At 41.6% G+C, this 22,524-nt stretch overlaps 1 protein-coding gene across 1 annotated transcript in view; it reads right to left on the reverse strand.

Annotated features, from left to right (window-relative positions):
- cmss1 (cms1 ribosomal small subunit homolog) overlaps positions 1-21,731 on the reverse strand; it is a 78,679-nt gene extending 56,948 nt beyond the window's left edge. Inside the window, exon 1 of the mRNA XM_029712039.1 lies at positions 21,454-21,731. Within this exon, the coding sequence (XP_029567899.1) occupies positions 21,454-21,502 (49 nt within the window). The 5' untranslated portion in view covers positions 21,503-21,731. The remainder of the gene's footprint in view (positions 1-21,453) is intronic.
- Positions 21,732-22,524: the final 793 nt, after the last annotated feature.

Genomic DNA, 22,524 nt, shown 5'->3' on the forward strand with positions numbered 1-22,524 from the left:
AACAAGCAACTGGTTCAGGGCTAGGCCACCCCTTCAGACATCACTAGGACAACACTGGGGGGGTAAAGGAGAGGGAGAGATACAGGGACATGGTGATGGGGGAGAAATACAGGGAGATGGTGATGGGTTAAAGGATGGTGGATATAGACACAGAGATGGAGGGGGGAGGTAAAGGAGATGGATATAGACACAGGGAGATGGAGGGGGGGAGGTAAAGGAGATGGATATAGACACAGGGAGATGGAGGGGGGGAGGTAAAGGAGATGGATATAGACACAGGGAGATGGAGGGGGGAGGTAAAGGAGATGGATATAGACACAGGGAGATGGAGGGGGGAGGTAAAGGAGATGGATAGACACAGGGAGATGGAGGGGGGTGAAGGAGATGGATATAGACACAGGGAGATGGAGGGGGGAGGTAAAGGAGATGGATATAGACACAGGGAGATGGAGGGGGGGAGGTAAAGGAGATGGATATAGACACAGGGAGATGGATATAGACACATGGAGATGGGGGAGGTAAAGGAGAGGGAGAGATACAGGGAGATGGTGATGGGGTAAAGGATGGTGGATATAGACACAGAGATGGAGGGGGGGAGAGGGAGAGATACAGGGAGATGGTGATGGGGTAAAGGAGGGTGGATATAGACACAGAGATGGAGGGGGGGTAAAGGAGATGGATATAAACAGGGAGATGGTGATGGGGTAAAGGAGCGGGATATAGACACAGAGATGGAGGGGGGTAAAGGAGAGATACAGGGATATGGTGATGGGGTAAAGGAGATGGATATAAACAGCACGTCAGAAATCAGCTCAATGTAATTGAAGAATCCATAGACTCTAACCACTTATTTGAAATTTGAAAAACACGAAGCGTTATCCATCCAAAATGGAGATGTATGGATGAACCACTTTTCCAATATTTTAGTTCTTATAACAAAGAATGGCAAAAACATATACATGATCAAATACAAATCTTAGAATCAACTATTAAAGACTACCAGAACCCACTGGATTCTCCAATTACATTGAATGAACTACAGGACTAAATTACAAACCTTCCAACCCAAAAAGGCATGTGGTGTTGATGGTATTACATTTACATTTTAGTCATTTAGCAGACGCTCTTATCCAGAGCGACTTACAGTAGTGAATGCATACATTTCATTAAAAAAAATTCTGTGCTGGCCCCCCGTGGGAATCGAACCCACAACCCTGGCGTTGCAAACACCATGCTCTACCAACTGAGCTACGCAGACCACAAATTCTATCCTTAATGAATTGATAAAATACACAGACCACAAATTCCAATTGGCTATACTTAAACTCTTTAACATCATCCTTAACTCTGGCATCTTCCTCAATATTTGGAACCAAACTCTGATCACCCCAATCCACAAAAGTGGAGACAAATTTGACCAATAATTACAGTGGGATATGCGTCAACGGCAACCTTGGGAAAATCCTCTGCATTATCATTAACAGCAGACTTGTACATTTCCTCAGCGAAAACAATGTACTGAGCAAATGTCAAATTGGCTTTTTATCAAATTAAGGTACAACAGACCACGTATTCACCCTGCACACCCTAATTGACAAACAAATGCAAAGTATTCTCATGCTCTGATGAATTCAAAAAAAGCCTGTGACTCAATTTGGAATGAGGGTCTGCTATACGAATTGATTAAAAGTGGTGGTGTTGGGGGAAAAACATACGACACCCAGCCTCACCCTACTAGAATCTGAAGTCAAATGTCTACTGTTTGTTGATTATCTGGTGCTTCCGTCACCAACCAAGGCGGGCCTACAGCAGCACCTAGATCTTCTGCACAGATTCTGTCAGACCTGGGCCTTGACAGTAAATCTCAGTAACACAAAAATAAGGTCCAGTCGCCAGGACCACAAATACAAATTCCATCTAGACACCGTTGCCCTAGAGCACACAAAAAAACTATACATACCTCAGCCTAAACATCAGCGCCACAGGTAACTTCCACAAAGCTGTGAGTGATATGAGAGACAAGGCAAGAAGGGCCTTCTATGCCATCAAAAGGAACATAAAATTTTACATATATCAATTAGGATCTGGCTAAATACTTCTAATCAGTTATAGAACCCATTGCCCTTTATTGTTGTGAGGTCTGGGGTCTACTCACCAACCAAGAATTCACAAAATGGGACAAACCATTCACCAAAAATATCCTTCGCTTAACGTAAAACACTAAATAATGCATGCAGTGCAGAATTAGGCCGATACCTGCCAATTATCAAAATCCAGAAAAGAGCCGTTAAATTCTACAACCACCTAATAGGTAACGATTCCAAAACCTTCCATATCAAAAGCCATCGCCTACAGAGAGATGAACCTGGAGAAGAGTCCCCTTAAGCAAGCTGGTCCTGGGGCTCTGTTCACAAACAGACCACACAGACCCCACAGAGCCACCACCTACAGAGAGATGAACCTGGAGAAGAGTCCCCTTAAGCAAGCTGGTCCTGGGGCTCTGTTCACAAACACAAACAGACCCCACAGAGCCATCACCTACAGAGAGATGAACCTGGAGAAGAGTCCCCTTAAGCAAGCTGGTCCTGGGGCTCTGTTCACAAACAGACCACACAGACCCCACAGAGCCATCACTTACAGAGAGATGAACCTGGAGAAGAGTCCCCTTAAGCAAGCTGGTCCTGGGGCTCTGTTCACAAACACAAACAGACCCCACAGAGCCATCACCTACAGAGAGATGAACCTGGAGAAGAATCCCCTAAGCAAGCTGGTCCTGGGGCTCTGTTCACAAACAGACCACACAGACCCCACAGAGCCATCACCTACAGAGAGATGAACCTGGAGAAGAATCCCCTAAGCAAGCTGGTCCTGGGGCTCTGTTCACAAACAGACCACATAGACCCCACAGAGCCATCACCTACAGAGAGATGAACCTGGAGAATAATCCCTTTAAGCAAGCTGGTCCTGGGGCTCTGTTCACAAACACAAACAGACCCCACAGAGCCATCACCTACAGAGAGATGAACCTGGAGAAGAGTCCCCTAAGCAAGCTGGTCCTGGGGCTCTGCTCACAAACAGACCACACAGACCCCCAGGACAGCAACACAATTAGACCCAACCAAATCATGAGAAATCAAAAAGATAATTACTTGACACATTGGAAGTATATAACAAACAAAAAAAGAGCCAACTAGAATGCTATTTGGCCCTAAACAGAGTACATAGTGGCAGAATACCTGACCACTGTGACTGACCCAAACTTAAATCTTTGACTAGAGATGCACAATATATCGGTGAGCATATCAGAATCGGCGAAAATCGCTAAAAATGCCAACCTCGGCCCGATGTCTAGTTTAACGCCAATGTGCAAAACCAATGTCAAAGCTGATGTGCATACGTATTAGAGGTCGACCAATTATGATTTTTCACCGCCGATACCGATTATTGGGGGAACAAAAAACCCCCGGTACCGATTACAATCGGCCAATTTTTTTATATTTATTTATTTGTAATAATGACTATTACAACAATACTGAATGAACACTTATTTTAACTTAATATAAGACATCAATAAAATCTATTTAGCCTCAAATAAATAATGAAACATGTTCAATTTGGTTTAAATAATGCAAAAACAAAGTGTTGGAGAAGAAAGTAAAAGTGCAATATGTGCCATGTAAAAAAGCTAACGTTTAAGTTCCTTGCTCAGAACATATGAAAGCTGGTGGTTCCTTTTAACATGAGTCTTCAATTTTCCCAGGTAAGAAGTTTTAGGTTGTAGTTATTATAGGAATTATAGGACTATTTCTCTCTATACAATTTGTATTTCATATACTTTTGACTATTGGATGTTCTTATGGGCACTTTAGTATTGCCAGTGTAACAGTATAGCTTCCGTCCCTCTCCTCGCTCCTACCTGGGCTCGAACCAGGAACACATTGACAACAGCCATCCTCGAAGCAGCGTTACCCATGCAGAGCAAGGGGAACAACTACTCCAAGTCTCAGAGCAAGTGACGTTTGAAACGCTATTAGCGCGCACCCGGCTAACTAGCTAGCCATTTCACATCGGTTACACCAGCCTAATCTTGGGAGTTGATAGGCTTGAAGTCATAAACAGCGCAATGCTTGAAGCATTGCGAAGGGCTGCTGGAAAACGCACGAAAGTGCTGTTTGAATGAATGTTTACGAGCGTACTGGTGCCTACCACTGCTCAGTCAGACTGCTCTATCAAATCATAGACTTAATTATGACATAACACAGAAATACGAGCCTTAGGTCATTAATATGGTCGAATCCGGAAACTATCATCTCGAAAACAAAACGTTTTTCCTTTCAGTGAAATACGGAACCGTCCCGTATTTTATCTAACGGGTGGCATCCCTAAGTCTAAATATTCCTGTTACATTGCACAACCTTCAATGTTATGTCATAATTACGTAAAATTCTGGCAAATTAGTTCGCAACGAGCCAGGCGGCCCAAACTGTTGCATATACCCTGACTCTGCGTGCAATGAACGCAAAATGACACAATTTCACCTGGTTAATATTGCCTGCTAACCTGGATTTCTTTTAGCTAAATATGCAGGTTTAAAAATATATACTTCTGTGTATTGATTTTAAGAAAAGCATTGATGTTTATGGTTAGGTACAGTTGTGCAACGATTGTGCTTTTTTCGCAAATGCGCTTTTGTTAAATCATCCCCCGTTTGGCGAAGTCGGCTGTCTTTGTTAGAAAGAAATAGTCTTCACAGTTCGCAACGAGCCAGGCAGCCCAAACTGCTGCATATACCCTGACTCTGTTTGCAAGAGAAGTAACACATTTTCCCTAGTTAAAATAAATGAATGTTAGCAGGCATATTTACTAAATATGCAAGTTTCAAAATATATACTTGTGTATTGATTTTAAAAAAGGCATTGATGTTTAGGGTTGGAGCAACGTTGGAGCAATTATATGCAACGCAGGACAGGCTAGATAAACTAGTAATATTATCATCCATGTGTAGTTAACTAGTGATTATGATTGATTGATTGTTTTTTTGTAAGATAAGTTTAATGCTAGCTAGCAACTTACCTTGGCTTCTTACTGCATTCGCGTAACAGGCAGGCTCCTCGTGGAGTGCAATGTAAAGCAGGTGGTTAGAGCGTTGGACTAGTTAACCGTAAGGTTGCAAGATTGAATCCCGTCAGCCCCATGAGCATGCCGAGTCTGGCAGCACAGTGGGTTGATGAGAATTTCACACAGAGGAAAGCCGTATTGCATGCTGAAGAATGTGCTAGTTCTCATACCGCTGCTGCCATTTCAGTGGCATCTGAGAAAATATTGGAAACATGAACACACTCCTAGCGCCATTCAAACAACTGACTGGAGAAATAAGCTCATCAACTGTGTCTGCAGCAGACCTGATGCCCTCTGTCATGGCATTGAAACACCTGCTCAACAAGACTGCCGACAGACCGGGGGGTTAAAACTTATAAAAGTACTCGAGGCTGTGAACAAGCAATTCGGTGGTATTCTCTCTGAGCCTCTTTACTGTGCTTGATGCTATGTACAAGGCCAGCTACTTCGATGCAGACAAGAAACAGGGTTTACGTGAAATGTTACATATACAGCTAGACAAAATGGAAAAGGACACAGTGACAGTGCACACCGAGGCCACGGACAGACAGAGCTGAACTTCACTGCTTGACATGTATGATGAAATCCTGGTTGAGAATGAAACGACTGAACAACGAAACAGCACAGCAAGTAAGTGAAAGAAATACGTTTTGATTATGTTTTACTGGTAATGGGGACATACGTAAACACCAACAAGATAACTTTTTGGTCAGTGTGGTATGGTGAGTAACTTTTATTTAACTAGGCAAGTCAGTTAAGGACAATTTCTTAGTTACAATGACGGCCTACCCCGGACGAAGCTAGGCCAATTGCGTGCCGCCTTATGGGACTTCCAATCATGGCCGGATGTGATACAGCCTGGATTCGAACCAGGGACTGTAGTGACACCTCTTGCACTGAGATGCAGTCCCTTAGACCACTGCTTCCATGAGTGTGTGTGTTAATTATTTAACTGTACTAGAATGCTTAAAAGGCCACTACAATTTTAAATATTGGTTATCGGTATTGTTGTTTTGTTGGCAAGGAAAATATCGGAATCGACTAAAAATGGCATATTGGTGCATCACTATCTTTGACTATGTACAAACTCAGTGAGCATAGCCTTGCTATTGAGAAATACTGCTGTAGGCAGACCTGGCTCTCAAGAGAAGACAGGCTATGTGCACACTGCCCACAAAATGAGGTGGAAACTGAGTTGCACACCCTAACCTCCTGCAAAATGTATGACCATATTAGACAAATATTTCCCTCAGATTACACAGATCCACAAAGAATTAGAAAACAAACCAAATGTTGATTAACTCCCATATCTACTGGGTGAAATACCACAGTGTGGCATCACAACAGCAAGATTTGTGACTGGTTGCCAGAAGAAAAGGGCAATCAGTGAAGAACAAACACCATTGTAAATACAACCTACATTTATGTTTATTTATTTTCCCTTTTGTACTTTATTTGCACATCATTACAACACTGTATATAGACATAATGACATCTGAAATGTCTTTATTCTTTTGGAACTTCTGTGAGTGAAATGTTTACTGTTAATTGTATTGTTTATTATCTACTTCACTTGCTTTGGCAATGTTAAGATATGTTCCCAATGCCAATAAAGCCCCTTAAATTGAATTGAAATTGACACGAGGGAATGGAGAGACACGGGGATATGGGGGGGGGGGGAAGGGAGATGGATATAGACAGGGAGATGGAGGGGGGAGGTAAAGGAGATGGATATAGACACAGGGAGATGGAGGGGTGGAGGTAAAGGAGATGGAGGGGTGGAGGTAAAGGAGATGGATATAGACACAGGGAGATGGAGGGGTGGAGGTAAAGGAGATGGATATAGACACAGGGAGATGGAGGGGGGAGGTAAAGGAGATGGATATAGACACAGGGAGATGGAGGGGGGAGGTAAAGGAGATGGATATAGACACAGGGAGATGGAGGGGGGAGGTAAAGGAGATGGATATAGACACAGGGAGATGGGGGGGTAAAGGAGGTGGATATAGACACAGGGAGATGGAGGGGGGAGGTAAAGGAGGTGGATATAGACACAGGGAGATGGAGGGGTGGAGGTAAAGGAGGTGGATATAGACAGGGAGATGGAGGGGGGGAGGTAAAGGAGATGGATATAGACACAGGGAGATGGAGGGGGGGTAAAGGAGATGGATATAGACAGGGAGATGGAGGGGGGGTAAAGGAGGTGGATATAGACACAGGGAGATGGAGGGGGGGGTAAAGGAGATGGATATAGACACAGGGAGATGGGGGGGAGGTAAATGAGATGGATATAGACACAGGGAGATGGGGGGGAGGTAAATGAGATGGATATAGACACAGGGAGATGGAGGTAAAGGAGGTGGATATAGACACATGGAGATGGGGGGGTAAATGAGATGGATATAGACACATGGAGATGGAGGGGGGAGGTAAAGGAGATGGGTATAGACATAGGGAGATGGATATAGACACATGGAGATGGAGGGGGGAGGTAAAGGAGATGGATATAGACACATGGAGATGGAGGGGGGAGGTAAAGGAGATGGATATAGACACATGGAGATGGAGGGGGGAGGTAAAGGAGATGGGTATAGACACATGGAGATGGAGGGGGGAGGTAAAGGAGATGGGTATAGACATAGGGAGATGGGGGAGGTAAAGAAGCGGATATAAGAGCACCTTCCTCGGGTACTCAGTCATTTTGATGTGACAGTTATTGGGTGTCTTTGAAGCATCAGATCAAATACTGATTGAACTCTGCTTTGGCAGTGTGTGATGATGCAAAGCCCTACAATGGCAGCGGTAGTGGGTGATGTCAGCTATGGCAGCCAGAATGATTCAGCTGCACCCCTACTGACAGACTGTCAAAATCAAGCAATGGAAAAAATTAGATTCGTTTTTTTTCTATTTTCATTCAGTGCAGAAACCATCATGACTGTGTGTGTGTGTGTGTGTGTGTGTCAGGGTTTGGTGCCCAAAAATAGGCAGATAAATAAAATTGACTCCGGCCAAGAAGAAAAAAATCCCATTGCAAAATAATGCTTTTTAGCCGTTGATGAAAACACATTTGACTGGTCATGCTTATCGGTCTACGAGTTAATTTGCATAATTTAGTGGAATTAAATTGACGCGTGTACAGTATATCCATTATGTATCACACACATACAGCATAGTGTCTGGGTGAAAAATGTCTGAGTGGAAAATCTGTCAGACAGATCACGAGCTGATGCTGCAGCATCTTGTGGTGCTTTCAAGACAAGTGGGATCTCAGAAAAATACGAGGTCAAATCATGACGTCAGTGATCTTCAGGTCGGAAAGTCGGAGCTCTAGAAAGAGGCATGAGTTCCCGAGTGGGAATTCCGAGTTGGATGACCGTTCAAAACTATTTTTCCCTCAGTAGCAATTTTTTTCTCTCACAGTTTTCTTGAACGCACTAAAGTTAGAAGTCGGAGATTTCAGATTTCCCAGTTGTTTTGAACGCAGCATCAAACAGCAACGGAAGGCAGGCTTCATCAGCGCGTCACACACCACTTTGCAATGAGCTGGAGGAAGTATGCATTTTGAAAACATACTTATTGTTCGAAGCCTGAACGTTTTAATATATATTATGATGCATGTCTTGCTTCAAAATAGCCTATGAATTTGGTATCTATCATCCCACAACAGTCCAAGAGTCTGTTTGGAATAGGCTCGCTCTCACCACACAAGCTGACCAATAGAATAGGTAGCCTAATCTTTTCTACTACAGTAGATTGACACAGGCTAGTAATTTTGCTGTTTGTTACTCCTCTTGTTTGCTGAGGAAAAGTAAATGTGGACAGTTATTATATGTTTAAAGAGCGCATCAGAATTAGGTAAGAAGGACCGCACATTGTTGCATCCTTGACTTGCATGTTCTGTTAATATTAATGACCATATTGTAAATGTGATTTGTCATTTTGAGCACCGTGGGTGAACGCCCTAATCAGGTTACGCACCCAATGCATATGGGTCCAGTAAATGAAAAATGTTTCCGGTCCTAACGGAAACCCTGTTGTGTGTGAGGAACCTGATCAGGAAAGACACCTGGTCCTAATAACAACTTAGTGTGACTTCTGTTGACACGTTTCTATTTCCACTCACCAGGTTCCTGCAATTCTGAAGCCCGGCCCCACCAGGATCCCCAAACCAAAGGCTGCAGTATGCCGAGAGGGACAAACAGCACTACTAACACTGGACAGAGCAAAGGACAGCCGCATGCCGCCGCCATGCAATCTGGGAAAAACACTGAACGGTCAGACTGTGTTCAACATGAGAAACTAACCAACCACATCCTGAGCACCACAATAGACACGGCTGGGGTGCATTCAGGGGAAATGTTCAGAACATTGCAGATGGAAAAGATATCTACATCTGAGACAAATTCCCTATTTTACTAACTAGGGAAATAACACATTGCAGGTGCTATAATATTTGAAACCAACTGCTTGCACTAGTGCTGTGTAAATCAATAAAATAATGTATTATGCCATTGTGCGGAATCTGTCAATTTCCTGATGGTCTATTTAAAAACGTCATAATCTCCTTTATAGGTGCTACTTTGTAATTTCAGAAAACGTCCATAATATATCTGGTGCTACTTACCTGCCAGTGTTGTGAGTGGCTGTGATAATCCCCTATTGATTTCTCCAGCCAGAGCGGCATCTGTTATCCAACTTTGTGGCTGTGTTATCTAGTGGAAACTGCTCTGTCATTTCCTGGTAGATAAAATTCTACACGGTTTGCTCAATTTCAGTTTATATGAGAAAACAAGCACTGAATAGTGTACAGAATCATTGTACCATCTAAAATCACTGTGACATATCTTTTCAATAACAAAAAAGATTGTTTTTACAGCTGTTTCAAGTTGTTCAACCAAAAGTAACTTTAGTTTTGGTCCACCAGCTTCAAACATCTCTAAAAAGTATATTTTTGGTTATCGAAAAGATATGTCACAGCGATTTGATGGTACAATGATTCCCTACACTATGCAGAAATGACGATGCTAAAAAAAAAATACTCTTATGTCTAGTAGGGTTGGGAGATATTTGGGGAGACCTCTTCTATGATGTGATATTTGGAGTAGCATAATATCCGATATAATAGTTTTGCGCCATTAATGACAGTCATTCCAGACTGTGCCATTTCTGTGCTTATTTACAATATTATAGTTGCATTATCATTAAAATAATATTTGTATTGAGAAGAAACAAGGCTTAGTTAATTAACGTACAACATATTGAAACAGCGCAACTGATAAAACTGATAAAACTGTGGTAAAGTTCAAACAGAGTATATTCTAGCACATCACAATATATCGTCAATGTCAAATATCACTAAATTAAATGTAATCATACTGTATATCGACACAACCCTAAATGTGTAGCACCTTTAAAGTTGTCTAAGTAGGAGCATGTTCATACTCGACAAGTACAGTTGAAGTCGGAAGTTTACACACTTATTTTGGAGTCATTATAACTTGTTTTTCAACCACTCCACAAATGTATTGTTAACAAAGTATAGTTTTGGCAAGTCAGTTAGGACATCTACTTTGTGCATGACACAAGTCATTTTTCCAACAATTGTTTACAGACAGATTATATCACTTATAACCAAAGGTGTGGACTCGAGTCACAAATATGATGACTTGCAACTCGACTTTGACCTTAACACCAATGACTCGTGACTTGACATAGTCTTATGACTCGACCGGACACCTTCCCCAAGCCCAAATATTAAAAATCATGCTACTAAAAAAAGTGTGCAGCGCATCAACTCTTCATTTAACGGATTACAGTTTGAATCGGACAGCAGCCAAACAAATTGTGCCAGCTGAGAAAAAGTTGTGCGTGGCAGTGCAGAGGAACGTCGGCGGGTGAATTCAGATGGAGCCCTTGGAAAGATGAAAGACAAAATTATTATTTTCGGATATAATTCCGACGCTGTATCAACAAAAAATGGATTGCAACTTGCAAAACATGCAGGAAGACAATTACAGACGGAGGCGCAACAATTTCCAACTTTGTTCCACATTTGAAGCTGCACAAAGAACGCTAAGTCGTGGCTAATATAGCCGACAGCTATATACTTTATTACTTTACTGGTGTATCGTAGGCTAACGTAATGTTAAATCAATGAGCCTCCACACAGTCAGTCAGTGTGGGAACATGATCATTGCACCCAGATTGAGCTACAACTGGCTAGGCAGTTGGTAGCCTAAATCCTGCGCGGTGTTACTGCTGTTCCTAAAACTATTGACATACGTTAGCCTACTGTAACCGCACAGAGAGAGTGTGTGTGTTAAGGTTGGGCGATTATGTACAAGCCTACATGGCCCGATTGCGCCCCACAGCGATCCTCGATAGTCGATCACTATTGGGGGGCGGGTGTCTTTCCCATGCATTTCCATGGAAATATAACAATTATTTGGAAAGTAATAAATATATAGATATTTTTAAAAGCATTCATGATTTGCATAAATGTAATATACTATTGCTCTTGTTAAAAATATGAAATGGTATTACATTTGGTGAAGAGCACATTATCACTTGTTTAGGACTCGAAACTCAAAGTTTAGGACTTGAGACTTGATGGTCTTGACTTGGGACTTGAGTGCTAAGACTTGAGACTTAATAGTGACTTGTAAAACAATGACTTCCCACCTCTGTCTATAACTCACTGTATCACAATTCCAGTGGGTCAGAAGTTTACATACACTTAGTTGACTGTGCCTTTAAACAGCTTGGAAAATTCCAGAAAATGATGTCATGGCTTTAGAAGCTTCTGATAGGCTAATTGACATCATTTGAGTCAATTGGAGGTGTACCTGTGGATGTATTTCAAGGTCTTCCTTCAAACTCAGTACCTCTTTGCTTAACCTGTTATGGATAGGGGGCAGTATTTTCACGGCCGGATAAAAAACGTACCCGATTTAATCTGATTATTACTCCTGCCCAGAAACTAGAATATGCATATAATTATTAGCTTTGGATAGAAAACACTCCAAAGTTTCTAAAACTGTTTGAATGGTGTCTGTGAGTATAACAGAACTCATTTGGCAGGCCAAAACCTGAAAAGATTCTGTACAGGAAGTCTGACCATTTCTTGACCTTCTTGACCATCTCTATCCAAAACAGGGGATCTCTGCTGTAACGTGACACTTCCTACGGCTCCCATAGGCTCTCAGACGGCGGGAAAAAGCTGAATGATGTCTTTGGAGCCCCTGGCTGAAAAACATTAGCGCCTTTGGTAAGTGGTCGATCAGAGTACAATGAGACTGAGGCGCGTGCACGAGGCGACCCCATGTTTTTATTCTTTCGGTCGGAATATTAGCACTTTTTTACGAGAAAAATAGCATAAAAATAGATTTTAAACAGCGGTTGACATGCTTCGAAGTACGGTAATGGACTATTTAGAATTTTTTTGTCACGAAACGAGTCGGGCGCGTAACCCTTCGTCACCCTTGGATAGTGTCTTGAACGCACGAACAAAACGCCGCTATTTGGATATAACTATGGATTATTTGGAACCAAACCAACATTTGTTATTGAAGTAGAAGTTCTGGGAGTGCATTCTGATGAAGAACAGGAAAGGTAATCCAATTTTTCTAATAGTACATCTGAGTTTGGTGAGGGTCAAACTTGGTGGGTGTCAAAATAGCTAACCTGTGATGGCGAGCTATCTACTCAGAATATTGCAAAATGTGCTTTTGCCGAAAAGCTATTTTAAAATCGGACACCGCGATTGCATAAAGGAGTTCTGTATCTATAATTCTTAAAATAATTGTTATGTTTTTTGTGAACGTTTATCGTGAGTAATTTAGTAAATTCACCGGAAGTGTTCGGTGGGAATGCTAGTTCTGAACGTCACATGCTAATGTAAAAAGCTGTTTTTTGATATAAATATGAACTTGATTGAACAAAACATGCATGTATTGTATAACAATGTCATAGGCGTGTCATCTGATGAAGATCATCAAAGGTTAGTGCTGCATTTAGCTGTGGTTTTGTTTTTTGTGACATTATATGCTAGCTTGAAAAATAGGTGTCTGATTATTTCTGGCTGGGTACTCTGCTGAGATAATCTAATGTTTTGCTTTCGCTGTAAAGCCTTTTTGAAATCGGACAGTGTGGTTAGATAAAGGAGAGTCTTGTCTTTAAAATGGTGTAAAATAGTCCAATGTTTGAAAAATTGACGTTTTTGGATTTTTGAGGAATTTGTAATTCGCGCCACGCCTATCATTGGATATTGGAGCAGGTGTTTCGCTAGCGGAACGTCTAGACGTAAGAGGTCGACATCATGGGAAAATCAAAAGAAATAAGCCAAGACTACAGAAGAAAAACATTGTAGACCTCCACAAGTCTGGTTCATCCTTGGGAGCAATTTCCAAACGCCTGAAGGTACCACGTTCATCTGTACAAACAATAGTACGCAAGTATAAACGCCATGGGCCCACGCAGCCGTCATACCACTCAGGAAGGAGATGCGTTCTGTCTCCTAGAGATGAACGTACTTTGGTGCGAAAAATGCAAATCAATCCCAGAACAGCAAAGGACCTTGTGAAGATGCTTGCAAGCCGAAGAACACCATCCCAACAGTGAAGCACGGGGGTGGCAGCATCATGTTGTGGGGGTGCTTTGCTGCAGGAGGGACTGGTGCACTTCACAAAATAGATGGCATCATGAGAAAGGAAAATTATATGGATATATTGAAACAACATCTCAAGACATCAGTCTGGAAGTTAAAGCTTGGTCGCAAATGAGTCTTCCAAATGGACAATGACCCCAAGCATACTTCCAAAGTTGTGGCAAAATGGCTTAAGGACAACAAAGTCAAGGTATTGGAGTTGCCATCACAAAGCCCTGACCTCAACCCTATAGAAAATTTGTGGGCAGAACTCAAAAAGCATGTGCGAGTAAGGAGGCCTACAAACCTGACTCACATAGCATTGTCAGGAGGAATGGGCCAAAATTCAACCAACTAATTGTGGGAAGCTTGTGGAAGGCTACCCGAAACATTTGACCCAAGTTTTAATTGTTTAAGGCAATGCTACCAATGCTCCAAACAGAGGAAACTGCCGTTCTGAAATGCATCAAAAAGCGTGAAGACTTCTGCCTGAAGCCCATACATGCAGCATCGTACATGTTGGACCCCAAGTATGCTGGCAAGAGCAGAGATCAACAAGGCCTATGGTGTCATCACTACCGTGTCTCGCCACCTTGGCCTGGATGAGGGCGAAGTCTGGCAAAGTACACTTCCAAGCAAGGGCTTTGGGATGGAGATGCAATATGGCAGTCGTACCAACATATCAAATCTATCTATAAAGCCCTTCTTACATCAGCTGATATTTCAAAGTACTGTACAGAAACCCAGCCTAAAACCTAAAACAGCAAGCAATGCAGGTGTAGAAGCACGGTGGCTAGGTAAACTCCCTAGAAAGGCCAGAACCTAGGAAGAAGCCTAGAGAACAACCACGCTTATGAGGAGTGGCCAGTCCTCTTCTAGCTGAGCCGGGTGGAGATTATAACAGAACATGGCCAAGATGTTCAAATGTTCATAGATGACCAGCAGGGTCAAATAATAATAATCACAGTGGGAATATCTCATCAGCCACCTGGTGGAAGGGACTTTGTTGATCTGAGGCTCTTTCCCCTGTTGCCTCCATCATCCTCCAAATCCCACCAACATCAGCCACCTCAGAGCGCAACTGGTCCTTGTTTATGAACACACACACACCAAAGCCCGCAACAGGCTGAACAATACAAGGGTTGAAAAATTTGAGGCTTTTTGAGCCTGACAACGAGCCATCCTCACCAAGGTTGGAAAGTGACAGTGAAGATTGAGGCCTCAGAGTCTGATGTTCAAGAGGTGGACATTGAGGAGGTCCAGGGAGAAGACATGGAAGCCAATGCTTTGACTATCATTTTACAGATCTATGTTTAAAACGTTTTTGGGAGATGCGATGGATCATTCAATATTTCCTTTTGTTGTTCAGTGAAATCATCCCATGTGAAGAGTCAAGTAATTTAATTAAAGTTCAATTCGTAACTAAATTGTTTTTTTATATCTATTGGAAGAATTTAATAATTTACAATTATGTCTACTTATGATAAGATAAAAGGTTTATGTTTGTCTCCATATGATATGGTAAATATATCCAATGCAAAAAACATCTACATTTAAATGGTAGATGTTACTATTAATTTGCATGTATTTCCATTAATTCCCATGGAAAGTTTCCACCTCTCAGAAAATGCACATTTTTACATGAGTGATCAAATACACACACTATTTTGTATGTAAACTCTGTATTCGGTGTCTAAATATTGTCTATCATTAGCAGCACTGTAGACCCAGTCGGTATTAGATATAACTTTGCGACCCTGCCCCCATGTGGGTGAAACAACCTGTGGTTACCTAGGTTACCCCATTTGCTCACAGCAAAAACGTAACCTTTTTAAACTGCAATTTTCTTGTTTTCTGATTATTTTAGTCAATTACAAAACGACATCTAAGAGAAGTACAACATGACTAAATATTACTTTTTCAACATTGTCTGCTCCCTAGCATTCTCACTACTTAGAAAAACAGAATAGTGTAGGGCTTCCCTCATGCCCCTTTTCTTGACGATGCTAGCAGCCATGAGTGAGTGCGTGCGTGCTAGCTACCGACCGGAACATTAACCTTTTCAGACGTACCAACAAAAGGGTGTGATCATTCTACAGTGGTCCCTGCAGCGTACGCTCAAACGGGTGTGATCATTCTACAGTGGTCCCTGCAGCGTACGCTCAAACGGGTGTGATCATTCTACAGTGGTCCCTGCAGCGTACGCTCAAACCAGTGTGATCATTCTACAGTGGTCCCTGCAGCGTACGCTCAAACCAGTGTGATCATTCTACAGTGGTCCCTGCAGCGTACGCTCAAACCAGTGTGATCATTCTACAGTGGTCCCTGCAGCGTACGCTCAAACCAGTGTGATCATTCTACAGTGGTCCCTGCAGCGTATCATTCTACAGTGGTCCCTGCAGCGTATCATTCTACAGTGGTCCCTGCAACGTATCATTCTACAGTGGTCCCTGCGGCGTATCATTCTACAGTGGTCCCTGCAGCGTAGCTCAAACGGGTGTGATCATTCTAGTGGTCCCTGCAGCGTACGCTCAAACGGGTGTGATCATTCTAGTGGTCCCTGCAGCGTAGCTCAAACGGGTGTGATCATTCTAGTGGTCCCTGCAGCGTAGCTCAAACGGGTGTGATCATTCTAGTGGTCCCTGCAGCGTACGCTCAAACAGGTGTGATTAGAACGCTTATTTAGAACATCCGGTTTCGATTGACACAACAGTCAGCATTTAAGCTGCCACACTGTTTTTAATAGAAATATTTTGCACAAACACAGTCCTTACAAAGTTATGTCCTGAATGTGACCAGTTTATTTTTGGATGCGACGTTCAGACATTCACAGAAGTAGTGATAGCATAACACAATCATCCAAACTGGAAAATGTAGGCTACATTAGTCCTAGCTCTAACTGAAGAAAGATTGACGTAACAAAAGCAGTCATATTTGGATAACTCTCAGCTGTCAGAAAACGCAATATAAATTAGCAAATAGCAATTACTATTTAGAATTCATCATGGGTGAGCTCACAATTGATCAAAATAATTTAGTACCGTAAATTCCGGACTATAAGCCGCAACTTTTTCCCAGGCTTTGAACCTCGCGGCTTAAACAATGACGCGGCTAATATATGGATTTTTCCCGCTTTCAATTTTTTTTTCTCCAAAAAAACACATTCTGTGACGTGCTCAGTTTTTTGGCGGCATGAAGCATTCATTAGACCAATGAAATTGCCGAACGGGTTAAGGTCAAACAACTTTTTTGTTTACTGTTTAGATTAAATCGAGCGCTCTCAAACTTCCCATCATTCTGATTACGGTAGTCATTTTGTCACCCTCATCATGGCAAAGACACGGAGAAATGCATATGATGCAGCTTTCAATTTGAAGGCGATTGATCTGGCTGTTGGAAAAGGAAATAGAGCTGCTGCACGGGAGCTTGGTCTTAATTGGTCGATGATAAGACGTTGGAAACAGCAGCGTGAGGAATTGACTCAGTGCAAAAAGACAACTAAAGCTTACTGCTAATTTTTTATTTTTTGTTACAAGCCGTGTTTCGTTAAAGCCTATTTATTTTTGTTACAAGCCGTGTTTCGTTAAAGCCTGTTTATTTTTGTTACAAGCCGTGTTTCAGTTAAAGCCTGTGTAAAGTTAAATTGTTTCAATGTACCGGTAGGGACCTGCGGCTTATAGACATGTGCGGCTTATTTATGTTCAAAATAATATTTTTTTTTTTTAATTCAGTGGGTGCGGCTTATAGTCCGGAAACTACGGTAATACACTTTCTAGAAATCGAAAGTAATCCGATGATGGGTAGTTTGTGCGCTCCGCCATGTTTTTTTTTTTTTCTTTGCATCAACCAAAGATAATAAGAGGAGACAAGATAAGTTGGGTCTGTCTGCAGTATGCATGTTGAAGGGGGTGTGTCGTCTATGATCATTCACTTCCCTTCCGGAGGTTTACCCTTCACCTCATTATAACATCTTTGGTCTGACAGACGTTTAAATGACACCCAGAATGAATTGTATAATGTCAACAAACATGGCAAATAGCATTATCTCAATATAAATCAGTACAACCTTTTTCACACATCATAGGTGTCCATTACAATCTATGCAATAATCGGAATGCGTTATTTTTCACAAATACTAGTACTTGGCCAGGTCGCAGTTGTAAATGAGAACTTGTTCTCAACTAGCTTACCTGGTTAAATAAGGGTGAAATATTTATATATATATATATTTTTTTAAACATGTTGATAAAACTGTAAATACATTATGCTCCATACCTACATACTGTATGCTACAGTAGGAACACCACGACATACAGAAAATAAGGCACTTTGATAGGACACATCACGGCACTCTATTCTCCTCTGTAAATTGGTCATCTCTGTATACCCGTCGCAAGACCCACTGGTTGATGCTTATTTATAAAACCCTCTTAGGCCTCACTCCCCCCTATCTGATATACCTACTGCAGCCCTCATCCTCCACATACAACACCCGTTCTGCCAGTCACATTCTGCTAAAGGACCCCAAAGCACACACATCCCTGGGTCGCTCCTCTTTCAGTTCGCTGCAGCTAGCGACTGGAACGAGCTGCAGAAAAACTCAAACTGGACAGTTTAATCTCAATCTCTTCATTTAAAGACTCAATCATGGACACTCTTACTGACAGTTGTGGCTGCTTTGTGTGATGTATTGTTGTCTCTACCTTCTTGCTGTTGTCTGTGCCCAATAATGTTTGTACCATGTTTTGTTCTTCTACCATGTTGTGCTTCTGCAATGTTGTGTTTCTACCATGTTGTGTTTCTACCATGATGTGTTTCTACCATGATGTGTTTCTACCATGATGTGTTTCTACCATGATGTGTTGTCATGCGTTGCTGCTATGTTGTTGTCTTAGGTCTCTCTTTATGTAGTGTAGTCTCTTGTCGTGATGTTTGTTTTGTCCTATATTTTTAATCCCAGCCCCCGTCCTTGCAGAAGGCCTTTTGGTAGGCTGTCATTGTAAATAAGAATTTGTTCTTAACTGACTTGCCTAGTTAAATAAAAGGTTAAATAAAATAAATAAAAAATAGGAACGCACACATGTCCAAAGTTATTATTTGTAAGGAAAACAACAAGGAAGGCACCAGCCAGAAAATGTGCCAATTCCTGCAAGACTGCGCAAATGTCTGCGGAAACATTGGTGAAGAGAGAAGTTTGTCCGGCTCAGTAAAGCTTCAAACATAAATCGTCCGCAACACTGAAATAGGATACTTCTATGTGAATTAATAAGGAAGCGGAACACACATCAATTCAAACTGTTGTTAGAAAACAAGTTGAAATTGAAAAATGTAAAACATAGCTATAGATAATTAGGGTAACAATCACATTTTGGAACAGTGAGTGCATTCTGATATCCTGCGCATAAAACAACTCACGCTGGGGCGACCGTTAGAGATATTTGGAACTCACATGTGAAAAGATTAAGCTAGCCAAGACCAACAACACAAACAAAGACTATACAGCTACAATTAGTGAGTGTAGTTAAACGGACTGTACCAAAGAAGTTAAAATGTATTACCTGTAATTAAATGGTCTTCCACACCCATGTCTACGTGTAGCCTACTTCGACACCGTGTCCTCATATTTCCCACTCTGCCATGCCGAATAGCCTGAAGCCACAGGGCTCTTATCGCAGGCTCTATTTCTCTACGTGGTATTATTGCAAACCATAGGTTGGGATTTGACCTGGCTACACGTACATTGAACACCACAGCAGCTTTTCGGGATGTTTTGTTATTTCAGTATAACAAAAAATCGACGACAAAGTTGCCTCTTTTACAACGGGAGGTCAACGGGAAAGAATGTTGGTTTTCCCCAATTTTGGGGCATAGTCAAGAGGAATTCCTTATTATTACCGACTGAGACTATAGTCCGAGTACCAGTCTCTTTAGCTAACATTCCACTCTTTACCACTCTGTCATTGCCAAAGAGACCGGCCTTTCGTCAATCTCAACATTCAATATGTGCTGGATTTACAGCAGAGATTGCTCATTGGTTTTGGAAATAACATTCATATTTTCCATGACAACATGTGGAGCCTCAAAAATAGAATTAAAATTTATAACAAAGTCAAAAACAATAATTTTGCTGTTAGTTAGGCAAGTTGTTGTATTTTGACTGCAGTATGTATTTAGTTTGAGAATGTGGATGTGAGCGAGCAACTTTTGACAGAATGGACAAACAATATGGTTGCTTAGCAACCGGATACCAACACGTTCTGTGGAGATAAAAGTTCAAATATTTGAATAATTATTGTGATTGGAGGACAGCTGTGAGGGTGAAATAATCAGGACCAAATCCTCTGTTCTCTTCAAGCTCATTAACATTCATGATAGAATATTCATATTTGAAGACGGCAGAAAGGCCAGTGTCTTTGGCACATGATATCAAGTACAGAGAGTGGATTAGAGTTCTCTCTGGTTCTGACAAAGATTTTTATAACTAACCCAAGATAGACCACAGCCTGTCGTTTCCGATGAGAGCAAATTAATCATAGTCCGCAGAGCAAGTAAGGTGGTGGGCAGAGCCAAGCATGACATTGGCACAGATGGAACAATGAAACAGATATTTCACTGGATTTTTAAATGTGAAGCATCCGCTTAGTGTTTCCACAAACCCACTGGCGGGCAGTGGGAGAAGATTGAACGAGATGGATTTTGGCCGACATTCCCCAAATGTTCTCATCGTGAAACATTTGATCTCAACACAGTTCTGTTTCCAAAACTAGAATCTGTTATGAACAGAGTGTACTAATGTTTGTAAACTTTAACCTTGGCGATAAAAAATAAATAAAAAACGTTTGCATTGTTTAGGAGTGCGTTTGCATTGTTTAGGAGTGCAAACTCAGTTCGAGTTATTACACACACACACACACACACACACACACACACGCACACACACACAGTAGGCGTTCCATAAGGAAAATATGCAGAAGATGCTAGAACCGCCAATAGGATCTCACTAGGTCGTGCTTGGCTCTGCCCACTATGGCTCATTTGTTCCCATTGGAAACGACAGGCTGTGGTCTACCTTGATTTAGTTATAAAAAAAATATATATTGGCAAGTTATACAATTATTTACATATTTCTGTTAGGGAACGCCTTCTTTGAACTGCGCGTGTGTAATAACAATTCGCCCTTGTACTCAAACGCATTTATTTTTACTTTTGCAAAGGGCAGTCTACTAAACTTAGTCCACTCTGTTCGTAACAGATTTTAGTTTTGGAAATAGAAAACTGTATCGAGAGCGGTGGTACAGGTCTTGGTACAGGTCTAAAAACGCGTCGAACATCAACTACCACAATCCACCTCGGTATGAACTCCATCGGCTAGACACACGTGTAAAACAGACCATACACGCATGTTGTATTGGCTAACTAGCTCAACTTTATGAACGAACACAGCGCAGGCATAATATTAAAATACACGAAACGTCCTCGGAAGAGGACAGTTGAGCAATTGCTTTGAAGGGCTTCAGCTAAACATGGACAGAATAGCCAAGCATGGGAGTCTCGTTAGCTAGCTACTAGCTATCTATGTTAGCTGTCCTACAGATATTTAAAAAACACCCAGTGCAATGACAGATATGAGACGGTATCTTGCTCAGCCAAAGGCACACATACTTCCAGCTGTTAGAAATATTATAACTTACCCGAATTGCTCTTTTGTTCCCACCAGTCATCACCTAAATCGTCCCCCATCTTCAAATCCAAAACTACCGCTGCGCTGTGGCTTCTGGTTGTTCACAATCGCATGACATTTGTGAACAGTTTCAACGGAAGTGTTACTGGGACATTATGGACAAGCCATCAACTCTACACTTACTACGTTAGGTTAAGTCTACACTGACAAAGCCCCTGCAAAAGAAACAGTCACCAAAGTGGCATCTGTTATTGTGTAAATGTTTCAAGAAGGGCTACAATAAAGAATTGCTAAACTGCTGAGATACGGTGTGTGACATTGCGGTATATAACGTAGCTCAAATATTTGTATTTTAACATTAAAATCTACAGATTCAAGATAAATGTGCATAATTAACGCACGGCACATATCATGACAAGTTTATGTATAAATTAAAATATTTTAAAATGTAACGTAAGCTATGTTATTGAGAGAGAATGTATTTCTGATTGATGTCTTTTATGGGGAATCTGCATCTTGAGTCCTACTTTATTGGCAGCGTTTCAAATTCGAAGTAGACCGCCCTATGCCCTTGGGGGAATCCCCGCGGCCACATTTGTCGTCGGTCCAAACGTTTAGCCAAGCAAGGGGAGTTTACAACGTAAGCCCCTCAGCCCTCCCTTTTAATGGAGTTTGCGAGTGTACAATTCTGTTTGCTTCGGGCCTGAAACGCCCCATATTTCAATTCACGATGATTGTACATCCGCTAAGAAAAGTCCTCTAAAACCTCAACTGTCAATATGGAGTCAACATACAAGTGTCAGTAAAAACGAATGTAAATAAGTTACATTGTGCTACTAATGCACAAACACGTCTCATAAAATTAATGATGTTTTTGTTTGGTTAGTTTTTGGAAATTGTAGAAATAAAAAATGTTTCCTTCTTCAGAAGTAGCTAGGCAGGCTAATGTTAGTTAGCTAATTAATTTGCTAGCTATCATAGAGTAGGCGTATATTAATAATTATGTAGTTAATATAAGTAGGCATGCAATCACAATTGCACTGTAGCTCATATAAAGCTACCGGTGGCTGAAAACACAATC

Source organism: Salmo trutta, chromosome 24, assembly GCF_901001165.1.
Source record: "Salmo trutta chromosome 24, fSalTru1.1, whole genome shotgun sequence".
Lineage (NCBI taxonomy): Eukaryota > Metazoa > Chordata > Actinopteri > Salmoniformes > Salmonidae > Salmo > Salmo trutta.